Source organism: Moschus berezovskii, chromosome 28 (assembly GCF_049115385.1).
Source record: "Moschus berezovskii isolate FMDL1 chromosome 28, NW_MosBer_1.0, whole genome shotgun sequence".
NCBI classification, from domain to species: domain Eukaryota; kingdom Metazoa; phylum Chordata; class Mammalia; order Artiodactyla; family Moschidae; genus Moschus; species Moschus berezovskii.
In genome coordinates, this window is record NC_142487.1 from 9,467,491 (window position 1) to 9,481,507 (window position 14,017).

A 14,017-nucleotide genomic window follows, 5' to 3' on the forward strand; every position below is an offset into this window, starting at 1 on the left:
CATCAAAGGGTTCGTGTGTGTCTCTTGCTTCCAAGGATCCTCAGCTGTGTCATGAGAAGGGGAGATGCAGAAAGCCCTGCTGCAGAATTCCTGAGATCGAGAGTTCAGCATCCGCTACCCTGTTTATCTGCTTTTGGTGATCTGGGCCCTACAGCGGGGACCCTGGAGAGTTTGGACACTGTTAGAATCTCTCTCTTTCTCTTCTTTTTGGAAGGGGAAGAAAAATTGGAGGATATTTTAGCTAGGACTTAAACATGGCTGCTTTAGGTAATTTTGAAAGCCCTAGAAGATTTTCAGTCTAGTTATCTGGAATTGGGGGTGGTGGTATTCAGTCACTCCATTGTGGCTAACTCATTGTGAGCCCATGGACTGCAGCAGGCCCGGCTTCCCTGTCCTTCACCATCTCCCAGAGTTTGCTCAGACTCACGTCCATTGAGCTGATGATGCCATTCCACCCTCCCTTCCTCTGTGGCCCCCTCTCCTCCTGCCCTCAGTCTTTCCCAGCATCAGGGTCTTTTCCAGTGAGTCGGCTCTTTGCGTCGGATGGCCAGAGTATTGCAGCTTCCGCTTCAGTATCAGTCCTTGCAGTGAATATTTGGAATTTCTTTTAGGATTGACTGGTTTGATCTTCTTGTACCTAGAAAAAGAGAGTAGGGGGGAAATTTCACAATTTTGGATGGGTTTTAATATCAAAATTGTCTTTAAGACCAGAGAAACGGAATAGAGAAAAATTCATGGTGCTTTTAGTCCTAGAGGGACCCAGTTTGGGACAAGGTCAGAGACTTCCGTGACTGACACACAGTGGCAGTCAGGTAGCTCCTATAGGGGATGAACTTTGAAATCATAAATCATATCGTTATTCGCTTCTGCATTTCTCCTATTTCTCCACCCTTCATTCCCTTCATTCAAAGCAAACGGAATTGGCTATTGTCCAGGTGCAAGAAAATCATGCGTGTCTCTGTTATGAGAAGTGATGTCCACTAAAGATGAGGGACAAGTGACAGATTTAATGGAGTTTCTGTTTATTCTTGAGATGGAAGCCAGTGATTGCTTTCTCTCAGGAAGTGTGTATCCTACACTTGCCATGTGCTGTGTGTCTGATGATTAGTTTTGCGAATGCTGCTATAGAGAGGGCCACTACCTTGGGCATGTGGCTTCCCCTTTGGCAAATTGCATTTTCTTTCCTTCTGTGGGGGGATCTTTGTAGCAGTGTGACTTGCTACTTTTGCAGGACGCAAATGACACCTGGACAGAATGGTTCTTTGATTCCTATGGCTTTGCAGTATTTGTGAGCTAGCAGCAAAACCATCTATTTTTCCTGGGGAAATTGTGATGGGGCTGCCGTCTATCGGGTCGCACAGGGTCGGACACAACTGAAGGGACTTAGCAGCAGCAGCAACAGCAAACAGTTGTTAAAAATGCAAAAAGAAGAGATTTTCTTCTAATTGCTTCTTCGAGTTGTTTTCTTTTTATTTTTTATTTTGCTTTATTTTTAAAAGATACTGAGTATAGTTCCCTGTGCTGCACAGTAAATCCTTGTTGATTATTTAGTTTATATATTTGTTGTTCAGTTGCTAAGTCACGTCTGACTCTGAAACCCCATGGAATGAAGCACACCAGGTTTCCCTGTCCTTCACTGTCTCCCAGAGTTTGCTCAGACTCATGTCCATTGAGTCGGTGATGCCATCCAACCATCTCATCCTCTGTCATCCCCTTCTCCTCCTGCCCTCAGTCTTTCCCAGCATCAGGGTCTTTTCCAATGAGTCGATTCTTCGCATCAGGTGGCCAAAGTATTGATGTGTTTTTATTTTTTTTAATTTATTTTTAAATTTTTTTTTCATTTTCTTTTTTTCTTTTTTCAAAAACAATGTTAGGAATCTTTACTTAAAAACAACCTTATCTTAAAATGGAGTAACTCTGGTTTTACAAGCAGCAAGCAAAGTACAGAAGCAAAAATGAATTACAGGAGCATTAAGTTCTACATTAGGTCACAACGTCTAATCTGAAATCACACCCATAATATTTTTCAGGATATCTGGGAAATAGTTATTTCCCAGGATGTCTGAACCATAGCTACTCTATTTTGAATTTTAATTGTAAAAAAAAAAAAATTGTTTTTAATAGCCAAAGCAGATTTCACCATTAATGACGTCACTGTTTTTCTAGGTATGAGAAGATGCAAGAATTGGAACTCATAAAACCTTTTCCTGAAAAAATCTAACTATCTGAAGGCCTGTTCTGCCAGTTTTTTTCTTTTTTTTTTTTCAGAGCACAGAGTGCCTCATTCCTGATTTTCACCCTGAACTTCTTTCAGCGGGTGTTGAAGGTCAGCAGCTTGCAATGGTCATGATGTAATCTTTGTAGAGGCAGCTGGCAAGGATCAACTTTCAGTCAGCAGGGTCCCTTCAGAGCCACATATCTGACCATGTGACACCATTTCATGGCCATTGTGTCCCGCGGTGCTGGGAAGGCTCATTCCCAGGTCTAGGGAAGTGATGGGCCACTCAGTATGCTAAAATTGGACCAGGCCTTGCAAGTAGCAAAAGTCTCTGGACCACTGTCTTACTAGCCTTCTGGTCCAGGAAAATATTTCCTCTTGTTGCTTTTTCCCATACCCAGAGTCACATTATTACAATTATTGATCTCATATGGAACTGTCAGTTCAGCATTATATCACAGGCTCAGTGAAACAAGTGACATAGAAAATACTATAGCCATAGCTAGCAGTTATTAGTAAAATAAGAATTATAAGTCAAGAACTTTCATTAGATAAAGCCTGATATACCCCAAGTCACCTGACTTCATTCGTTAAATGATTATAGTCTGGTGTTAATCTCCTGGTTGTACATTATGGAGCATCCGACCTTTATCTGAAGATTGGTTACTGAGATAAGCCTTAGAAACTAACCTAGAGTGTCCTTTTTAATAACTTAATTAAATCTTTTAGCAGTATCACGTAACAAGGAACTGTCTCAGCAGTGAGTCTTAGTAAACACTAGACATTAACAAAACTAGAAACTTAATTTAACAATTTACAAAACTTAATATTCCGTGATTTTTCATTATGGAGGCCCTGTAGCCAGGGAGGCTTTAACCCATCAAATAAAAAATGAGGTTTGTCAGGGAGCTGGGAAAAGCCAAGCAGCCATCTTGGATTTCCCATAGCCCTGACTCTGATTTCTAGCTACTGTTTTTAATTTTCCAATTTAGAAGCAGACTGTTGCCATGGTTTAAGGACACTAGGATGGCACAAGTCTAACAGAATTTTTGTATAAGCCGAATGAGCTTTTACATGTCTACAAACCCGACAATTGGATTAATTTCTAAAACTAGCAGAGGATCAGGCCTATGGTAGAAAAGAATTTGATTTATATGCAGAGGGCTAAGAAGTCAAGAAAACATTATAAATGATCATACGAATCAGGTCCAGCATCTTGGGCAAGCTGTCTACCTCTGATGTCGTCGTCTTCTCATCCTGGTGTAGTGTAGTTTCTTCTGAAAAAAGTCCTTCCATCCAGGTTGGAGACAGTCCTTTAAATTATGTCCTTTTTTTTTTTTTTTTTAGTCCTGGTTGCAGGTCACGAGGCATCTGATTTTCATCCAAAGATAGATCACTGAGATAAGCTTCAGAAACAAACTTAGGGTGTTCTTTAATAATTCAATTAAATTTTACATTAATATCACATAACAGCAAGGAACTATCCAAGAAATGAGTCTTACTACCTCCATTGGTAGACCGCTGTTAACAAACTGGGATTTAACATTTATTGAAACATCCTTTTCTCCCTAAAATCACCCTCATTTTTATCAAATATAACCAAATTAAGACTTGTTTAAAAAATAGATCTGTTCTCAATAAACTTGACCTGATTATTTATATAACCATAGACCCTTTTTTCTTTTTTTTTGCTGAGACTTTTATAGAGTCTCAAACTTAACTTTATTTTTTTTTATTGGAGGCTAATTATTTTACAATATTATATTGGTTGGTTTTGCCATACATTGACATGAATCCGCCCCGGGTGTACATGAGTTCCCCCTCCTGAACCCCCCTCCCACCTCCCTCCTCCTTTTATCTTACCTCTGGGTCATCCCCGAACGCCAGCCCCGAGCATCCTGTAACATGCATCGACCCTAAACTAGTGATTCGTTTCACATATGATAACATACATGTTTCAATGCCATTCTCCCAAATCATCCCACCCTCGCCCTCTCCCACAGAGTCCCAAAGACTGTTCTATACATCTGTGTCTCTATTGCTGTCTCGTATACAGGGTTATCATTAGCATCTTTCTAAATTCCATATATATGCGTTAGTATACTGTATTGGTGTTTTTCTTTCTGGCTTACTTCACTCTGTATAATAGGCTCCAGTTTCATCCACTTCATTAGAACTGATTCAAATGCATTATTTTTAATGGCTGAGTAGTACTCCATTGTGTATATGTACCAAAGCTTTCTTATCCATTCTTCTGCAGATGGACATCTAGGTTGCTTCCATGTCCTGGCTATTATAAACAGTGCTGAAATGAACATTGGAGTACATGTGTCTCTTTCAATTCTGGTTTCCTCGGTGTATATGCCCAGGAGTGCGATTGCTGGATCATATGGCAGTTCTATTTCCAGTTTTTTGAGGAATCTCCACACTGTTCTCCATAGTGGCTGTACTAGTTTGCATTCCCACCAACAGTGTAAGAGGGTTTCCTTCTCTCCACACCCTCTCCAGCATTTATTGCATGTAGACTTTTGGATAGCAGCCATTCTGACTGGTGTGAAATGGTATCTCATTGTGGTTTTGATTTGCATTTCTCTGATTATGAGGGATGTTGAACATTTTTTCATGTGTTTGTTAGCCATCTTTATGTCTTCTTTGGAGAAATGTCTGTTTAGTTCTTTGGCCCATTTTTTGATTGGGTCATTTATTTTTCTGGAATTGAGCTGCAGGAGCTGCTTGTATATTTTGGAGATTAATCCTTTATCAGTTGCTTCATTTGCTATTATTTTCTCCCATTCTGAAGGCTGTCTTTTCACCTTGCTTATAGTTTCCTTTGCTGTGCAGAAGCTTTTGATTTTAATTAGGTCCCATTTGTTTATTTTTGCTTTTATTTCCAATATTCTGGGAGGTGGGTCTTGGAGGATCCTGCTGTGATTTATTATGTCGGAGAGTGTTTTGCCTACGTTCTCCTCTAGGAGTTTTATAGAATCTGGTCTTACATTTAGCTCTCTAATCCATTTTGAGTTTATTTTGGTGTATGGTGTTAGGAAGTGTTCTAGTTTCATTCTTTTACAAGTAGCTGACCAGTTTTCCCAGCACCACTTGTTAAAGAGACTGTTTTTTCTCCATTTTATCTTCTTGCCTCCTTTGTCAAAGATAAGGTGTCCATAGGTGCGTGGAATTATCTCTGGGCTTTCTATTTTGTTCCATTGATCTATATTTCTGTCTTTATGCCAGTACCATACTGTCTTGATGACTTTGGCTTTATAGTAGAGCCTGAAGTCTGGCAGGTTAATTCCCCCAGTTCCATTCTTCTTCCTCAAGATTGCTTTGGCTATTCGAGGTTTTTTGTATTTCCATACAAATTGTGAGATTATATGTTCTAGTTCTGTGAAAAATATCGTTGGTATCTTGACAGGGATTGCATTGAATGTATAAATTACTTTGGGTAGTATACTCATTTTTACAATATTTATTCTTCCAATCCACGAACACGGTATATTTCTCCATCTATTAGTGTCCTCTTTGATTACTTTCACTGGTGTTTTATTTTTACTACAGAAATCATAAATAAACACAGAGTTAGAGAGAATGATGTAACAAACTTGTTGTACCCAACATCGAATTCAAAACCAGCAGCGTGTAAGACCACTTTCTTCCCCTGTGTGCCCAACTGCTTCCCCTCTGATGATCCCAGTCATCATATTATGTAACCTGTAAATGTTTCTCTAAAACAGGAGTTGGCAAACTTTTTCTGTGAAGGGCTAGGTACTAAATTTTGCAGGCCAGAGGGTCTTCTCTGCTATCATAGCATGAAAGCATCCATGAATAGCACAGAAATGGATGAATGTGGCTAGTTTCAGAACAGGTTTATACATGGACATGTGAAAAGTGTTTCACATCATTTTCATTGTCACAAAAAACTATTCTTTTGATTTTTTTTTCAGCCATTTTAAAAAATGTAAACACCATTCTGAGCTTGCAAGCCTTACAAAACAAGTTTCAGGATGGACTTAGCCTCAAACTGCTGCTCTAAAAAGATAAGAGCTCTTAGAATAATAGAATAATCACCATGTATGCCCTGTGAAAACAGTCAGTGTTCATATTTCTTGGCTGTCTAGTAACTATTTATTTTAGCAGTTTTATTTGATTTGTGATTGTGGTAAAGTTCACACTTTGCAGTTGGTGATGAGTGTTTTCTTTATATATGTACAAGTGGTAGGTTCTCATTAGTTATCTCTTTTATACATAGTAGTATAAAAGTATACATATGTCAATCCCAGTCTCACAATCCATCCGACCCCCGTGACGGGTGTCTTAAGTCCTTTTTATCTTCAGTATTTCTGTTCATTTCCCTCTGTTTGTGGTGGTGGTCATTGATGTTGTTGAGACTGGGTTTGTCCTGCACAGCCTCTCATGTTTTGAGTTTTGCCTGTTGACTTCTGGTAGCATCATTTAGTGTGTTATTCTGACTGTTGTGTGTCTTGCCAATTACATCTCCTTTGTGATGCTATCGGCTATTGATGCTCATTCCTAGGGTCATTGATTCATTCAGGGTTGCAGAACAGTCTCGTTCTCAGTCCTTCTTTGTTTAGTCACTGCTGCTGAGTCGCTTCAGTCGTGTCCGACTCCGTGCGACCCCACAGACGGCAGCCCATCAGGCTCCGCCATCCCTGGGATTCTCCACTAGAGTGGGTTGCCATTTCCTTCTCCAATGCATGAAAGTGAAAAGTGAAAGTGAAGTCGCTCAATTGTGTCCGACTCTTTGCCACCCCATGAACTGCAGCCTACCAGGCTCCTCTGTCCATGGGATTTTCCAGGCAAGAGTACTGGAGTGGGATGCCATTGCCTTCTCCGGTTTAGTCACTAGAATACATCTAAGAAGAAAAGCTCTCCTGTTATTAACCACTTGGGTGTCCTGGTATATAAATCATATAAGAAGGTGATATAAATACTTTATGATTTTTGTCTTTTGTAGCAAATTGTCAACATAGTGAGATAGTTCACTAACATCACCTAAAAGTGACCACAGGGGTTACTGCCATTATTGTCATTGACATCATCATCTGTCATCATCAACTGGTGGATTTAAACACATTTGATGAGTTTTGATCTGTTGCACTTATTATCCTTATTGCTGCTTAGATCTTCCATCCCTAAACAGTGGGGCTTACTCAGAGTGGGAGTCGCCTAAGCTGGGCCATCTCCATGGCTTTCTTGCTTTTGGGTGTGACTGTGTGTTCCAGGCTAGTATTTTCCATATTGATAATGTGGAATGAGCCATTTTGCCAGGGTGCCCTGGTTCTTTTTCTGGGGAACTGGTAATTAGAAATTACAATCTGAAAAAAAAAAATTGCAATCTGAGGACAGAGATGCTTATTACTACTCATTATTGTTTGTGGATCTTCCTATTGGATGGAGATGGTGTATATATATGTGTGTGTGCATATACATTTAAGATTAAAGCATGTCTGTCTTGAGATCAAGACAGAGTGACAATTCCATTTCAGTGTGACAGTTCAAATTCAGATTCAGAACTGTTGGGCTTTTAACCCTTATCTTGTGCCTTCTTTATCTTTTCAACTATTTTTTTCAGAAAGACTTGTATGTTTTAGGGCTTCCCTGGTGATTCAGATGGTAAAGAATCTGCTTGCAATGCAGGAAACCTGGGTTTGATCCCTGGTCAAGAAGTTCCCCTGGAGAAGGGAATGGCTACCCACTCCAGTTTTCTTGCCTGGAGAATTCCCTGGACAGAGGAACCTGGCAGGGGACTAGAGTCTTTGTATGTTTTAAGGCATATTGATTGGGGAAAAAGTAATGTCCTTTGTCAGCCTTGTTTATGACTAACTAACCTTACCTTTTAGATCATGGATAACTAGGTAGGTTCTGCCAATCTCCTCATGGTCAAGTGCTGTTATTACAGTTTAGAAGTAACAAGGTCATGTTCTAGCCTTGCAAACCCAAACCTTTAACCCAACAGGAAATGTCAGGCACTGTCAGATTACTTAGTTTGATGTGGCTAGATTAGCTTCATCAACAGATTTTAAGACTAAAGAACTTCTAATTTCATTGGTATTTCTTTTTTTTGGTATATCTAGTTACTACATTATTATATATTATTAAATAATATTATTCACATATTGCAAATATATATTGAACTGTGTCTAAATATCAAATAAAGTTCTAAATTTTCATAATCAAATTTTTTTACTCGAATATGCATGGAAGACTATTATATGTTTGAATAATATGTTATTTTGACTGTCTGTTGGCTTCCCTCATAGCTCAGTTGGTAAAGAATCTGCCTGTAATGCAGAAGACCCCGGTTTGATTCCTGGGTTGGAAAGATCCCATGGAGAAGGGATAGGCTACCCACTCCAGTGTTCTTGGGCTTTCCTTATGGCTCAGCTGGTAAAGAAACTACCTGTAGTGCAGGAGACCTGGGTTCAATCCCTGGATTGGGAAGATATCCTGGAGAAGGGAAAGGCTACCCTCTCCAGTATTCTGGCCTGGAGAATTCCCTAGACTGTGCAGTCCATGGGGTCACAGAGTCGGACATGACTGAGCAACTTTCACTTTGGCTATCTGTATCCCCATTAGCCAATTAAAGAACATTTGTCAGTACGTATTTATAGTATATGATAATGGGAGTAAGACTTCCAGTTGTAGCATTCCACATTGATAAATACTTGTGCTGGCTTGGTTATGGTCTAGAAATCAAAGGCCAGCACTTTGATTAGTTATTATTTATTAAAACTAAAAAATATGTGGGCTCCAGAAAGTAGATTTGTTGAGATAGTCAATTAAGATTTAGATTACAGGAAATGTTTTAAACAAAATTATTCCTGGCCCTGCAGATACTGTTAGTGACCCCAGTGGTTAGGATTTCAATCAGTATCTTACAGATGGACGTATTTGATAGTGGAATATGTGGATTATTTTCCCTATTAAAGAAATGAAAGTGTGGTTTAATATCCACTTGTGTGGCTGAGGAGCCGCCTCTGGCTGCCCTGTATATGCTTAGCTCCTGCACTCAGACCAGCTTCTAAATAGGATTAATTTGCTCTAAAGGCAGCTAACTGCTCAGACCTCAATTTCTTTCAATCATTGCTCTGGTTATTGCAAAACTCTTTCTGAAAGACTTAATATGCATCTTTTTTTTGCTGGCAAATTACTGCTCATTTAGAAGTCCTAGAGTTAGCCCACTGCAGAAAGAAGGTTGGAAGTCTAATTTAAATAACTATCAGGACTTTTTCTCTGGCTTGCTCAAATTGAAATGCATGCGTGTTTGAAGATACTCTTGCTTTTATTAAAAAGCTGTATTTAACCCACTAAGATCATTTCCTCGCAGACATGGCCGTTATGCTTGTCTCATTAGGTTGACAAAAGATGGGTCAGAGGTTGCTTTAACACCTGGACACCTGGTGCCCTGCTCTGTCTGGAGTTGGGGGTTTTGTCAGAAGGATGCTGAGGCTCTCTTACAGGAACTTATATTCTAAAGAACATCACCGTCCCATCCTTGTTGGTGCTTCCTTGTCCTGCTGTGATGCTATTAAGAACCACTCTCCAGTCCCTGGCAGGGTCACCTCTTTCTAACTCTGTGAAAACTGAGAGAAAACTGCCTGACAAAGGTTCTGTCTCTTCCCAGTGTACATTTTCATCATTTTGTTTTGCCGGAATAACGAAGTCTCCCCATGGTTTCTTAGATGCTCAGGGTCCCCGAAGTTCTGAGCACATTGTCCTGTCTGGCCCTCCCTGTCATGGAGAGGCAGATGGGGACGGGCCCTCATGACCTTTTCTCACTGCCCTGCATCAGAGAAAATAGGCCAGCCTCGGTTCCTTGCCTTCCCTGTTGAATTCTGACCTGAGGAAGGGTATCTGGGGACCAAAAACATCTTAAAAATCAATTTGTTCAGTTGCCCGTTCAATGCCTAAACCCCTTTCAGTATTACCACTAAAGCCCCCTGGGATGCACTGGGCATGGCTTCTATGCAATAGATACAGCAGCAAAAAACCTGGAGAAAGATCCTTGCCTTTGTGGGGCCTGAAGTCAAGTAGCAGGGAGGTAGGCAGTCTTTGCTTTTATCCCAATGTATCCATTCATATGCCAGTTATTGGTCACCTATACATTTGACAAATGTATCTGTGATGCCATCAAAAGCATTGACAGGCATGTTGGAGGAGTCGAGGAAATAACCTTGAGCCAAGGCTCCAGAAACACCCTCCCACATCCGCACTGACAGCAGCCCCAGCCTCTGATCGTGAACAGGTTTCTAGTTGATCCCGCTCTCCTGGCATTTATCCCATGTTACTTCCTCTGATCCGTGGAGGTGTCACAGGTTCTGCTGTCTGGTGCTTGCCAAGGGCTTGTGAACGCTGTCCTCCTCCTTTCCTAAGGACCCAGGAAATGGGATCTGACACTATTAGAGTGATGGGTGCGCTCTCTCCTTGCCACAGCCCCAGTGTTCTGAGGATGCTGTCTCCTTCCTCTTCATGAAACCAGCCATCGATTGCTTCTTTTTGTTGTCATTGAAGTACAGTTAGTTTACAGTGTTGTGTTGCATTCAGGTGTTCCGCAAAGTGATTCTGATATACATACATATATATGCATATGTGTGTATATGTGGATCTCCATTCTTCTTTAGATTCTTTTCCCTTATGTTGGATTGTGTGTGTGTGCTCAGCTATGTCTGACTCTTTGCCACACCGTAGACTGTAGCCCACCAAGCTCCTCTGTCCATGGGGATTCTCCAGGCAAGAATACTGGAGTGGGTTGCCATTTCCTCCTCCAGAGGATCTTCCCAACCCAGGAATCAAACCCACATCTCCTGTGTCTCCTGCATTGCATGCAGATTATTTACCACTGAGTGTCCTGGGAATTAGATTTTTTACATTTCTTTCCCTTATATGGTTATTAGAAAATACTGCCTGACACAGGAAACCAGGAAAAGGAGTCTTACCAGAAAAGGGACTGAGGATCTGCTTTCTAGAAGGCCTGACTTGAGGCCAGGATGGGGGATACACTGGAATTTCTTGGGCAGCGAAGGAAGACAAATGGAGACAGTGAGTGTGCAGAGCTTTGTAAAAGTCAACAGCCAAGACAGCTGAAACTGTGGGAGATGGTAGTTGATTCCGCTCTGCTGGAACACAAATGCTCCTGGAATGGCAGGTAATGAGGCTGGAATGGCAGAGCCCACCCTCAGGAATGGGGTTTCCCTGGTGGCTCAGACAGTAAAAAGTCTGCCTGCAGTGCAAGAGACCCGGGTTCGATCCCTGGGTCAGGAAGATCCCCTGGAGAAGGGAATGGCAGCCCACTCCAATATTCTTGCTTGGAGAATTCCGTGGACAGAGGAGCCTGGCTGGCTATAGTCCATGGGGTCGCAAAGAGTTGGACACCGCTGAGTGACTAACACTTTCAATTTACCTTAATCACCTCTTTAAAGGCCCTGCTTCCAAAAGCAGCCTCATGCTGAGGTGCTGGAGCTTAGGGTTTCAACATATGAATGTGTGTGTGTGTGGGGGTGCAATTCAGCCCTAACAGGGTGAAAACAAAAAGCGAGGGAAGCTATAAACAGAATTCTGCAAGTGAGAATACTGGAGGGGGTTGCCTTTTCCTTCTCTAGGGGATCTTCCTGACGCAGAGTTGAAACCCTAGTCTCACGTCTCCACATCTCTTGCATTGGCAGGAGGATTCTTTACCACTGCACCACCTGTGAAGCCCTGTGATTAAATACATAGGATTTAAAAAAAAAAAAACAGGCCCATTCCTGAGGGTTCCTATGACTCACTGGAGTTGGGTAGAGCTGTCAGTTTCAAGCTGTTTAAAGGATGAATTAGTGTCATGAAGACCACAGATAGGAAGTAATGCTCCTCCCGACATGTGTATGCGTCCGACACGGAGGTTTCCTTAACCTTGGCTGCCCTTCACACAGCCTTGAGTACTCATGAGGAATACACAAGGGCATCCTTTAGAATTCTTTTCAATAAATGTTCATTTGAGACACGCTTAGGCCATTAGGAAAATATTACAAGATGACCATAGAAGTGTAATCTTTACAAGATTCATGCAGCAAGTAAGAAAAGAAAGAAATATTAATAGATAGCCCTTTGGATGTTGTCCTTGTTTTTAATAAACAAAACAAAGAATTACAGATGTGAAGTCTGCCTTTCTTCAGGGTTCAATTTTTTTTTTTAACAAGGTTGGCTTTATTTTCGATTTGAAAAAAGACAATTTTATAGAGTAGTCAGTCTAAGGTTACTCCTAGTGGTAGAATTCAGGTTTTTTTAAAATTTATTTGGGGGAGAGGATGGGAGACTGAATGTGTGGAATACAAAGAGAAATACTTTCTCCTGTTGAATTCATGAATAATGCTAGATTGACGTTTTGTTTCGTTTATATAACTTTTCAGTGCCCTTTGTCAGACCAGATTGAAAGGATTTCATTTTCGAAAAAAGACACGTGATATATGTAAGGAGTATATTTAACATCATATTCAGCTCTGTGATTTTTTAAGCTATCAACAAGGCTGTCTGGATTGCTAGTTCTAAAGATGATAGGAACTGTAGTTCCCCAGCCCTGATGTTTCCTTTGCTGTGGCAGGAACTGTACTGGTGTAGCACCCCGGTGCCTTTTCTCTGTCCACGTGGAACTGCTGGGCAGGAGGCTGGGAGCACGCATGGTCCAACCCCTCCTTTGGGAACACACTCCCTCCAGCAGCCCTTCCTCCATCCTGGGTGTTTGCCAGCAGCTCCTGACATAGGGAGGCCTTGTGGCTTTCTAGTGCGGCCCGTGGCCGGGCGGGTGAGTCTGTTCTGTTCTGTGCTCAGTTCTAGCAAGCCCATGCTTACTGCACATCAGCCGTATTCTGCATAGTCTGCAGGGCCAGGCTCATGGGTAATAAAGGCAATGTTTTGACAGCCTGTCCGCCTGTTTTCTTGAGCTCATCCCTCAGCTGGTCCAGAATCTGGGCGGAGACCAGTGAGTGGGCCTGTGTCTTAAATTCCCATAACTCCCTGACAGTTGCAGCATCTCTTACAGATGAGGGGGGTGGGAGGCCAGGAGGGTAAATCACTCTGAAGTTACGTGTGGAGTCCTGGGCAGTCTAATTCCCAAACTCATGTCCATTAGGACACACTGACAAAATATCACAGAGAAAACTATTAAAAGGCTTTGCTTGTATAAATCACTGACTGAGCTCTACAGAGGAGTTTTATTATTGGTAGCCTGGCATGCTCACACCTATAAACACAGATACTTTCATGCAGACTCTGAGTCCTGGAATACACAGGTGCTTGTCCACCTCCCCAGTTCCTCTGGCTGCCTTGGCGTCCTCCAAAGCTTTACACTCCTTCTAACATCCCAAGCATCCTGTTCCCTCTTCTGCTTGGAACACTTCCTTCTCTCCCACCCTCCCCTTAGCCTGGCAGCTCCTGCTTACCCTTCAGATCTCAGCTCCAAGAGCAGTTCCTTAAACCAGCTGCCATATCTAAAGACAACTCCATCATGATTTCTGCCAGTCACCTGACCGGCCATCACTGGTGATCATGTGTGCATTTCAAGCCTACACTTCCCAGCAACTGAAGTGCTGTGAGCACTGTGGTCACTTTTCTGTTGTCCACCATGGTGATCTTAGTGTCTTAATATAGTGACAGCATGGGGGTGACCCCCAACATGGTTGCTGGGTGAATAATCAGACAAAATGCATTTGCCTTAAGGTCTTTGGTGGTTGTTTTCTCCTTAATACTTGCAAATAGCATGGTAAAGAGAGCCTCTTTCCTGATAACTGTACTAAAAATATATAG

At 41.7% G+C, this 14,017-nt stretch overlaps 1 protein-coding gene across 5 annotated transcripts in view; it reads left to right on the forward strand.

The window, feature by feature from the left end:
• The window catches only part of PTPRM (protein tyrosine phosphatase receptor type M), a 671,212-nt gene that overhangs the window by 294,184 nt on the left and 363,011 nt on the right, over positions 1-14,017 (forward strand). The window contains exon 1 of one of the 5 annotated variants that reach the window (XM_055417184.2): positions 12,780-13,016. The exons of the other annotated variants lie outside the window; for them this stretch is intronic. Coding sequence (XP_055273159.1) covers positions 12,795-13,016 — 222 coding nt within the window. The 5' untranslated portion in view covers positions 12,780-12,794. Of the gene's footprint in view, positions 1-12,779; positions 13,017-14,017 lie in introns of those variants that run through there. 5 annotated transcript variants of the gene reach the window in all.